We start from the raw sequence: 11,855 nt of genomic DNA on the forward strand, positions 1-11,855 counted from the left end.
CTGGATTTTCAAGGTAACTACATTTTTACCCCCAGGTCAAACAATTTTCAGAACTCAAAGCACTGATCATTTGACAACCCTAGAAATTTTCTATGGGTTCTGTATACACTCAACCTACATTGTTGCCTCTGGCTGTTAGGTACACTTTAAAAAGAGAAAGAGTTTCATCCAGTTTCTTTCTTAGGTAAATCATTCTAAAAATCTGTACTGTTATTGATGCTTTTTCAAGAAGTCTAATAGCTTAACATTCAAACATTATTTTTTCCACTACATGAATTACTTCTACTTTCCCCTTTCTTTTACCTCTTTGGGAAAAAAAATAACAAAGTTAGGATCAGGGAATTAGTTTTGCTAAGAAACCTTTATATCACAAAAGCATTTCAGTTCAGTCATGCATTCAGCACATCTGGGAATGTATGATTTAAGTTATTAGACTAGACAGTTTAGTACGTAAGGTGTAATTCACAACAGCTCATCTTAAATATTCCCCAATAAACACATCTTCCCAGCAGATTTCCAAAAGCTTCAATATAATCAAGGAGAGATATTTATTTTCACCTTCAAAGTAAATCATTCTCTTTCTAATGCACTTTAGACTGCTTTTCCCTTCAAAAGTTTAACTTTTAAGAAAATTACATTTTCAGAACCATATTTTTGATGTTTTCCATTTGTCTTACTATTTAACATTTCTATGCCACTATATATTTTCCAAGTATATTTTTAGCATTTGTCAGTTAATTGTATTAATCTGATAGTTTAGGAAGCTAACTTCATCCATTCATTCATTTTGTGTGTCTAAAATAAATAGAAAACACTATAATATTAAAAACAACAGTTTAAAGCAAAGGGGATCAAAATGCCTAAATAGCTCTTATGCTGCCTTCCAAAGCTCTCATCAATTACTTATGCAGCAGCCATTGGTTGCTTAGGAATAGAAAAGTACACATAGAAAGCCCCATTGATTGAAAGTGTTCTCTGAACACTTGGACATAGGGATGACATCTCAAAAGAGTAAACTCCCTAATTGTGCACCTAGAAATGTAGCTATAAACACGTTATTAAAATTAAGGGTCCAGGACGTTTACTGATGCTAAGGTATTTTTTAGAATGTGTCTGATTGTATTTTAAATCAAGACTGACCGCAGAGGGTTTTTTTGTTTTTACTTTGTGGGTTTTGTTTTTTGGGGGGGTTTTGGTCTGCCTCTTAGGTAATAAATTAGTGGTCAAGCATGGTATCTTATGCTGAGTTCAATCTCAGCCACTGCCCTCAATATTAACCACAAAGCAATAGTTAGTTGATGAACAATTTTAGTTGAAATGTCAAGATAGTTTGAAAACTTATGAATGCATCATAAATGAAGTGATAGGGACTGAAGCTTTGATTTTCACTGGTGAAGGGCACTCCCAGAGAAGGAAACTCTATCAAAGTAGGTTGACACCTCCTCTGTAATTTGTACCTAGAGCGCTGAACAGTTAAGTGACTGTCCCAGGGTCACAAAGCCAATAGATTCCATTCACTATGCCACATTGCCTCTCCTCAAATGGCTACAATACCTAATAACTATTTGTATGAGGCTTATTTGGGGTAGTTCTGTTTGACTTAAAACACATTTTGCAACAAGGATTTCAGTTTTCTAAATAGGGGTATACATACATAATTAAGACAAATTTAAACATGTTGTGGACATTTAACTCACCTGTTTAATGTCCAATAGCTGCTCGGGGGGAAAAACTTCCATTTCTGATACTTCTCAATAACAACTGAACAAAAAGGTGCTTCGGAATGAAATTAGTCCCTAATATACTAAACTGTCCCCACCGCAGCCTCATTAGCTCTTCAAGTAAGCAAATGTTTCACATTGTAAAGTCAGAATGACATGGGATGGAACAGCAATCAAGCAATTGAGGGGAAGGGGAGAATGTCTGGATTTCTTAGCTAGAGTAGAATATTTTCTCTCCAAGAAACGTTTGTGAATACATTTTGGGCAGATCCCTCACAAGATCCATGCTGGTGGTGGTTCTTCTTAGGATAAAAGAGTATGTCCTACCAGTTTAAGAGCATTTTTTTTGCAGGGGACTCCTGCTTATATCCTAAGAACTTCCCACACCTAACTCTGCATTTCATTTGCACATTTCATTATCCTTTGTCCTAGAGTCCAAGTCACAACCTGTCATCAAGTGGCACAATTTTTGCATGTGTATATTGAAAGCAATTTATTTGTAAAATAGTGGACCTTTTAAACTGTTTCAAAATCATTCAGATTTCCTAAGAGAAAAATAAAGTACTATCAACTACAGTCCAAAAAAGCATTTATCATGTTTTGATAAGTCTATTAGTCCCACCATTGCCATCACATCATGCTATTCATTCTCAAGATAATGTCACATTTTTGGCACAAATGATTTGTTTAAAAAAAAAAGAATATACTAGACTTTCTGCAAAGTATCTTTGTCCTATATTTAAATCTAAACTCTATTATCTAGTTTAATGGGCCTTTCTATTGCCCATTACTTAGTATCTCTAGAAATGAGCATTTTGTAAAATAATGAACGAATTAATTAAAACAGCAGTTGTTACATTATTACCTTAACATTTGTACTTTATTCACAACATTTATGCCAAATGTAGTACTATGGCTATTTGTATTTTGACATATGTTTATGAGCAAATAGTGCATGTTCAATCATATAGAAAAGATTATTTATATACACTGGTTTAAAAAGAATATGAAATAATTTTTTTCCATTTTTATTTTCAAAAGAGATGAAAAATCCTATATTGCCTCTAAGCCTCATCAGACTTTTATGACTAATCACAGTGCTGCATGCATTGAAAGGCATTTTTTAACTTGTGTTATATTTCATTATTTGCTGTCATTGGTTTTACACTAGAGTAAGGTAAGTGCTATTACTGAATGTTGGGAAATGCTTAGTAGTGAAGCTTCTTCAATTTCACCTATTAAGAGTGGGGGGGAACAGGATGACTTTGTCATTGAAGAATGTCTATCCAATGAATGAGATTACTAACAATCTTTAAATATCTGTCCATGTGAAGTAAGAAATGGCAGTCAAGGTAATTAAACTATCTATAACTTAACACCATACTTCTACATACCATACCTTACTGGTTTTGAATAAAGGATGCCCCCAAATATACAACACAATCCTAAAATGAGTTCTCTTGTAAAAGAAAAAAAGAACAGTTAGATATACACTAAAAAAATAATGATTATGGGTCTTTGGGGTTTTATACAAGCTAGATATGTTTGGCTTTTTTTAAGCAGAGTCTACATTTTAATCATTACAGCATATTCAGGGCATGGTCAATCTAGCACCATTGGCCCTATACAAATCTTCAGAAGGAAACATGAAGAGGAAAAGCTATATTTCAAATTATTTTAAGTCTGTGTTTAAAACTAAACTCTTGAGGAAGAGGGTGAAAGGGACAGTAATATTTCATTATAAACAGAGCCTTTCATTCATAATATTGGTAAATTCTAGTTCCTATTTTTGGATCAAGTTGGCCACTCTCAGTATACACTCATATATACCAAAAAATTGATTTTTATATTTTAAAGTTGAAAAGTGAAGGTATGAATTTTACATAAGGAATAGTATAGTAAGCAGAGGACTCAAAATTGCTTCTATTACTTGGACCACAGAGAATACAGTAGTATTTCATTGGTGAAATGAATGGTACCCCAGATGATATTAAAGTCCATATGGTTCACCATGCTACCTGACAATTAAGTGATTTATCTTTGTTTCCAATTCAATGTTTTTCTTTTTTACTATGGACACAGCATTTACTTCAGTTGTGAAGTTAATGACTGATCATTAAAGTCTCTAAACTTAAAAAGTTTATGTTACTTCCCCAATCTGCATTATTCTCCACCTGATTTATCTTCCTGAGTTCAAATTCAGCCTTAGACATTTACTAATTATGTGGCCCTGAGCAAGTCACTTAACCCTGTTTGCCTCAGTTCCTCATTTTTGAAATGAGCTGGAGAAAAATGGCAAACCACTGTAGTATCTTTGCCAAGAAAACCCTAATGAACTGAAAAAAATGACTAAACAATAAATTACATACTTCCTCTGAATTTGTAATGAAATATGGTCACCATTATAATCTCAGTGAAAGATTGAATCCTTATAGTTTCCTTTAGACCTAGTACTGTTTCCATTTTAAGATTCTCTCATTGTATTTATCAGAAAGATAAGCCTATAGATCTGTTTCAAAGATACGTTGAAGCACAAAAGCAATCTGGATCGCTGCTCTCAAAAGAAGACTGTTATTTTTAAACTTATTAAAATCTCCTAACTACCCAGATAGTAAGTTAGGAACTTGAAAGCTGCTGTAAGTTTTGCAGTGACTGTACTAGCTTACTAAATAGTTTTCTAGAAAATAGAAAAAGGTTTACTGCAATTTCAGAAATGCTTGACTTACAACCTAAGTGTACTTGGAGATTATTAGAAAACCCTAGTGCATTAGAATTATATGTAATTGGAGCAGCTAGGTGGCACAGCGGATAGAACACCGGCCCTGGAGTCAGGAGGACCTGAATTCAAATCCAGCCTCAGACACTTAACACTAGCTGTGTGACCCTGGGCAAGTCACTTAACCCCAAATGCCTCACCGAAAGAAAAAAAAAAAAGAATTATATGTAATTTACTCCAGAGACTATTAATGTTGCCACATCCCAGAGTAAACATTTTATCAAAATACAGATTGGGTCAGTATTTTGTCCACTAGAAAAGGTGACTGAGTAAACCCTATACATCATTGTAGGAACTTCATTTATATACATTTCTTAATTTGTACTTTAAAGCAAATATCTGTTAAACTTTTATTAAGCCCCTGTTATATACCAGGCAGTAGAAATACACAAACAGAAAACAGTTCCTTCATTCAAGGGGCTTATATTCTATTGAAGAGGCAACTTACACAACACATATATACATATTTGCAATATCATCTTTAAGGTAATTTTGAAACAGAAGTTATGGCAGGAAAAGCCACATGTGGGTAATATAGGAGTTGTCTTGAAGAAGACGAGGGGTTTTCAGAGACAGAGGTGAAGAAGGGGAGGGCCAACAGCACAAAGGCACAGAAATTACTTACCATGTACAAGTAATAAGGAAGATGACCAGTTTGGCTGGGCCATAAAGAATATAAAGAGGAGTGATAAGATTGGAAAGGTAGGTTAAGCCTAGGCTGTGAGGGATTTAAGTGTTGAACAGAGGAGTTTATATTGGGTTTAATAAGTATTCCCAGGAGTTATTGAGAAGGGGAGTAACATGATCAAACTTAGACTGAAAGAAAATCAATATGGGGCAGCTAGGTGGTGCAGTGGATAAAGCACCCGCCCTGGATTCAGGAGTACCTGAGTTCAAATCCGGCCTCAGACACTTGAAACTTACTAGCTGTGTGACCCTGGGCAAGTCATTTAACTCCCATTGCCCCGCAAAAAAAAAAAGAAAAGAAAAGAAAATCAATATGGCAACTGTAAGAAGGATGGATTCAAATGAGGAAGCTAGTGCAATGGTCTGGGTAAGAGGTAATAAGGACCTGAACTGGGGTGGTGGCCATGGGAGTAAAAAGAAAAAAAAAAGACATGTGAGAGAAATGTTGTGCTATAAATGGCATGTCATGGTTACATAAGTTTGTTCATGGAAGTATGTTTAAAACATAAAAATTAGAATGAGAATTAAAAGATTCTGACATTAGACTGGTGGCTCTAACATTATGGCTTGTCTTCTCAAATAAATGTTGATTGAATAAGGAGGGAATTTGAAGTAATACTATTATAATTACATAATCAGTCAGGAAAATTGCTTTAGCATCAATGAATAATGTATCAAACTAAGAAAATCAATACTAAACATAACTTTGTTCTTTTTCCGTTAAGGCATCACACGAACCTTGTACTTTATATGTGTTAATTATTCTTAATTCTAAATTTACAGCCTTATTTTTTGCCTCAATTTAGGGCACTTGAACCACTTTAACTATATTTTTTCATCATTGTTCACTAGCTTTTCAGTAATGCCTGACTCTTTGTAACCCCCATCTGGGGTTTTCTTGGCAAAAATACTGGAATGGAATTTCCATGTCCCTCTCCAGCTCATTTTATAGGATGAGAAAACTGAAGCAAATAGGGTTAAGTGACTTGCCCAGGGTCACACAGCTAGTAAGAGTCTGAGGCTAGATTAGAACTCAGAAAGACTCCAGCCCTGGCACTCTAGCTACCCTCTAATTACATTTTACTTAACAAATATTTTTAATGTAGTAATTATAATTCTTTTAGCCTTTTGGTAGTAATGAATAATGGTTATCAATAAGAAGTTAATCAACAAATATTTATTAAGAACCTACACTGCAGCCGTGGATACAAATAACAATACAAGACAATACCATAAGAATGGTGTAGACAGTAAGTACTATAGTGTAAGAGTTCAGAGAAGTAACAAATCACTTCTGGTTGTATTGACTAGGAAAGGAAAGGTGGGGTTTGAAGTGTGCATTGAAGGATGTATAAATTTTCAATAAGCAAAGATTTTTTTGACGAGGGCTCTCCAGAAGGGAATGGCTTGAGCAAAAGTTCAGAAAACATAAGACAGAATGGGGACAGAACAAAATGGTTTTGCTTAGAGCAAAGGGTAATGGGAATGGTAGGACATTTTGGGTGGCTGCCTGGCTAAGGAATCTAGAAGTTTTCTGTTGGCCAGGAGGATATACACTCATAGTTTTTGAGTCAGAGAATGATGCAATGAAAGCAGTGTTTTAGTAGCTCAGCAGGATGGAGGGAGAAATACTGGAGAGACACTAGAGACCTATAGCAGGATATGACAAAAGGAATGGAAAAGAAGGAATATGAACTAGGTATTTGAAAAAGAAAAAGTTTCCTATGCAAGAAGCCTACTTCATATAAACAATCAATAGTCACCAAAAAGTGTTTAAAAATAATTTTACTAATGACAAATATCTCGTATCAATCATAATTGTTCACTGGCAGGTGCATGTAACAGACATATCTTAGATGTTGAAAAAATTTTTGATTAGTCAGTTCTGTCATTTTATCTGTGTACAAAGATATAGGTGAAGAACTTTCTTTACCCAAGTAGATCAATATTTTCTCTGCAAGCCCCATGGAGCTTTGCATAATGCCCCCAACAGAGCAGGTATTCAATAAATATTTTTAACTGGCTGGCTTTCTATTTCTATAGTAAAGAGCTATGTCATTCAATCAAAAATCAGTCTCCTACCATTTCATGTCCTACCACATTCATGATACATATATGTGTGGCATACAATCATAAACTTGGAGTTGGAAAGTGACATTAGAGGCTACTAAGTCCAGCACTATCATTTTACATATCAAGAAGCTAAGGCACAGAGAGGTAAAATGAATTGTCCAACACACAGTAAAGGGTGTGAGGCAGGATTTTTTTTTTCTTTTTAGTGAGGCAATTGGGGTTAAGTGACTTGCCCAGGGTCACACAGCTAGTAAGTGTTAAGAGTCTGAGGCCGGATTTGAACTCAGGTACTCCTGACTCCAGGGCCAGTGCTCTATCCACTGCGCCACCTAGCTGCCCCGTGAGGCAGGATTTTTAATTCATTCACATCTTCCTGATTCAAAGTCTAGCACTTATCTTCTCACATCACAATTATATTACTCTATACACTTGGCACTTTCTATGTCACCATAAAATGATGTTACAAATGGCCTCAGGACCATGACAACCTTCAACAAAACCAGTGATTTTTTAGAAGACAGATACTTTTGGCAATTGCAAAAGAGAAGTTAGTAGCTGTTAGTAGTATTGTGTGCTTGAGAGTTGCATTTCCTTCTAGTGATTCTTATAAAGAATATTCCATTGAAAAGTATATTGGGGAGGGCAGCTAGGTAGTACAGCGGATAGAGCACAGGCCCTGGAGTCAGGAGGACCCGAGTTCAAATCCGGCCCCAGACACTTACTAGCTGTGTGACCTTGGGCAAGTCACTTAACCCCCAGTTCCTCACCAAAAAATGAAAGAAAGAAAGAAAAGTACCTAAGGTTACACATGTAGTTTAAGGAGAGAATGAATAGGTCATGTGGTAGTTTCAACTGTCATCTTACCTGCACATAAGTACTTAATAAATGTGTATTAATTTTTATCAATATGCCCTGAGATCCACTTGCAATTTGTTTCTGCTTCTTGAAAAGAATATTCTCTGTGTAATGACATTTTTTCTAGTATCTCCTCAGCTGCTTCTTCTGTCTGATATTCTGGTCAACCATCTATTCGTTTCTAATGTGAATCTTTTTAGTACTATATCAGTATTATAAAGTAAAACCACAAGCTTTTAATGTGGGGACTTCCACATTAAAGACTACGATGAGTCTTTAGATAGAGAAAGAGAGAATGTGACCTCAACTGCTTACTATTTAAGGAGGGCAGCATCACAGCACAGTCCAACATTCTGAAAATGGGCTACTTCCACATTTCTCCACGAGTGTGCAAAACAGGGAGGCTAACACAATTCAGCCCCTAGCAGCTAAAAAAGAAATAAAAATACAAGTTTTGTAATATAAGAAAAGGTAAAGGAGTCCGATCAAGGGTATAGGATATGCTTCTTCCCAGTCTTCAAATAATTCAAGTGTAGACAATTTAAGAGTAGAGTAGTTTCAATTCATTTGTGCTAGGGAATATAATATCTTTACCAGTTTGGATAACTGGTTATAACAGATTACAAGAGATAAGAATTCCCGTTAGACTTAAGAACCACAAATGTCTTTTGTTCCTCTTTCCCTGAATGGTAATGTCCAGGTAATCCAACTGCCCTACAAAATTTCAAAATAAATCAACAAGTCAATTCAGCAAACGTTATTAAGCAAGCACCTGTGTGCCAGGCACTGGGTAGACAAAGAACTCAGAGTCCAATAGAGGAGACCACAAGCAAAGAACTATGTTCAAACAAAATGTATACAGGATAAATTGGAGGTAATATCAGAGGGATGGCCACAGCAGGAAGGGGGACAAGGAAAAACTCCTTGTAAGTGGGATTTTTAGCTGAGACTTGAAGCCAGGAAGGTCAGGAAGTAATCACAAGGTAATAACTTAGGACCCAAGACAGATTTTGCTTTAAATGATATTTACAATTCTTTCTCCCCACCCTACTTCCTTTTAACAGCACTCGCAAACAAAATTACATGATGAATTTTTCACGACAACATGGGCTCAGGCATTTCTACAACAGAAGACGAAGGTCACTTAGACGATACCCATGAAGAAACAAATTGTTTTATTTTTCCTCCCAACATGTGATGTGTTGCTTTCCAATCTTCTAAATCTAGCACTGCATCTGGTATCAGGACTTTTCTGCGAAAGGCTTGATGAGTAACTGAAAGCTTTTCTCCAGACAGAGTGTACACCACTTTTTCACACTGTGAACTAATGAGAAGTGACTTATTTTCTCATAGCTAAATGTTTTCATGTCGATGTGTCTGTGAAAATTGTGATCTGTTGTAATATCAGTTACAGTGGCAGTATTGGAAGTAAGCAACTAACTGTTTAACAGGAAAAAAAACTTTAAGCACAAAAACTTAAGAGATTTTATGTTTTAAAATGACATTTAATACAGTATTTAACATTCTTGGTCACATAGCTATTTAAGTGGACTGTATTTCAGCTATGTATCATATTTTATATGATTAAGTTATCATTGTTTGTCCTTTATGTATTCTCTTCTACAACATAACACATTGGCACTGTATTGACTTGTTATGTTGTTGTAATATTTTGCTGCTGATTTTTTTGGGCTACTTACACTCTGATATCATGCAGGAAGTAAACAGAAATTTATGATTGAGAAGACACTTGTAAAGACATTGCTATCTCCTTTAATATTACTCTTCGATATGTCTGTGGGTTAGCGTTGTTTTGTGGATAAGAATGACCTAAATTTTTTTTCTACTAAAGGACTGTGGATAAAGCACAACCCCTCTCACCCCACCCCCCAAAATTCCCCATTTCCTTATCTAAAGGTAAATACCATTTTCTGTGGCTGATTTACTAACAGTAACTGCCATTTTGTGTTTGTGGTAACAGAGTGATTTGTAAAACAGTGGATGTTTTCATTGTGTTCTCTTTGTGACTTGTTTCTCTTGCGGGTCATATTTGTATCTTCTGATAAAGTTGTACCTACACCAGCAACAGTATGATGGTTGTATAGCCCTGAATTGTCTATCATCATAAATGCAATTTAACTCTAGGGTGAAATAAACTAAAGTTCCATGCTTCAATAAAGATTATGTCAAGTAAATTCCACTTGCCTGTTGTCAGTTTTATACATATATATATTTTTTTTTTCAAAAAGGGTTGATGGATTTGGTCAGGTTTGCAAAGACAAATGGCAAAGATGTCTGTTTTTTGCTTATTCCTATTAATGCTAACAACAACGAAACTATATGGGTATGGGCAACACTTGAACCTTACTCTTATCAGAATTGACTCAAAGAGGAAATAACATACATTCAGTTGGGTATTTTTTTAAAACCAGTGTTACTTTATAGGGAAGGGGAGGACTAATAGAAGGGAGGGCAGATAGGGAAGGTGATGGTCAGAAGCAAAGAAGTGGGAAGGAGGGACACAGTTGTAGGAGAGGGAGATGAGAGGAGAGAGAAGGTAAAAAGTGGTAACAGCTAGTAATTGTAACCATGAATGTGATGGGATGAATTCACCCATAAAATGGAAGCAGAACAGATTAAAAACCAGAATCCAACAATAAGGAACACATTTGAAACAGAGAGAGACACACACACACACACACACACACACACAGAGTAAAGGTAAAAAGCTGGAGAAGAATCTATTATATTTTAGCTGAAATTTTAAAAGCAGAAGTTAGCAATCATGATCTCATACAAAGCAAAAGCAAAAATAGATTTAATTAAAAGAGATAAGGAAGGAAACCATATCTTGCTAAACACTACCACAAAGTAATATCAATGCTAAATACATATGCACGAAATGATGGAGTATCCAAATTTTTTTAAAGTTTGATGAGTTATAGAAGGAAATACACAGTAAAACTATACTAGTGGGGGATCTCAACTTTCCCCTCTCAGAATTAGAGAAATCTAACCATAAAATAACAAAGAAGTTAAGGAGGTAAATAGAATTTTCGAAAAGTTAGATATGATAGGCCTGAATAGGGATGGAAAAAACTGAATAGGCATAAAAAGGAATATACCTTTTTTTCATAGTACATGGCACCGACACAAAAACCAACCACATATTAGAGCATAAAAACCAATGCCGGGGCAGCTAGGTGGCACAGTGGATAGAGCACCGGCCCTGGAGTCAGGAGTACCTGAGTTCAAATCCAGCCTCAGACACTTAACACTTACTAGCTGTGTGACCCTGGGCAAGTCACTTAATCCCAATTGACTCACCAAAAAAAACAACAACAACAACAAAAACCACAATGCAAACACGCAGAAATAGAAATGCATCCTTCTCAGATGATGCAATAAAAATTATATTCAATAAAAGGCCATTGAAAGATTAAAAATTAATTGAAAACTAAATAATCTAATCTCAAAGAATGAGTGGATCAAAGAATAAATAATTTCATTAAAGAGAATGACATCACTGAGACATACCAAAATTTGAGGAATGCAGCCAAAGCAGTACTCAGGGGAAATTTCATATCTCTAAATTCTTACACCAATAAAAAAGCAGATCAATGAATTGGGCATGCAACTAAAAAAAATTAGAAAAAAAACAAATTTCAAATCCCTAACTAAATGCCAAGTTGGAGTCCAGAAAATTCAAAGTAGAAAGTAAGAAAATTGAAAGTAAGAAAACC

The 11,855-nt window shown here is 35.3% G+C and overlaps 1 protein-coding gene across 4 annotated transcripts in view; it reads left to right on the forward strand.

The window, feature by feature from the left end:
* The window catches only part of RELN (reelin), a 577,995-nt gene extending 567,683 nt beyond the window's left edge, over positions 1–10,312 (forward strand). For 2 of the 4 annotated variants that reach the window (XM_043965754.1, XM_043965755.1), the window contains one exon: positions 2,763–2,898. In XM_043965754.1, coding sequence (XP_043821689.1) covers positions 2,763–2,892 — 130 coding nt within the window. In that variant the 3' untranslated portion in view covers positions 2,893–2,898. Of the gene's footprint in view, positions 1–2,762; positions 2,899–9,176 lie in introns of those variants that run through there. The other 2 variants (XM_043965756.1, XM_043965757.1) reach the window with 2 other exon arrangements.
* The last annotated feature ends 1,543 nt before the right edge of the window (positions 10,313–11,855 follow it).

This window comes from Dromiciops gliroides, chromosome 5 (genome assembly GCF_019393635.1).
Source record: "Dromiciops gliroides isolate mDroGli1 chromosome 5, mDroGli1.pri, whole genome shotgun sequence".
NCBI lineage: Eukaryota > Metazoa > Chordata > Mammalia > Microbiotheria > Microbiotheriidae > Dromiciops > Dromiciops gliroides.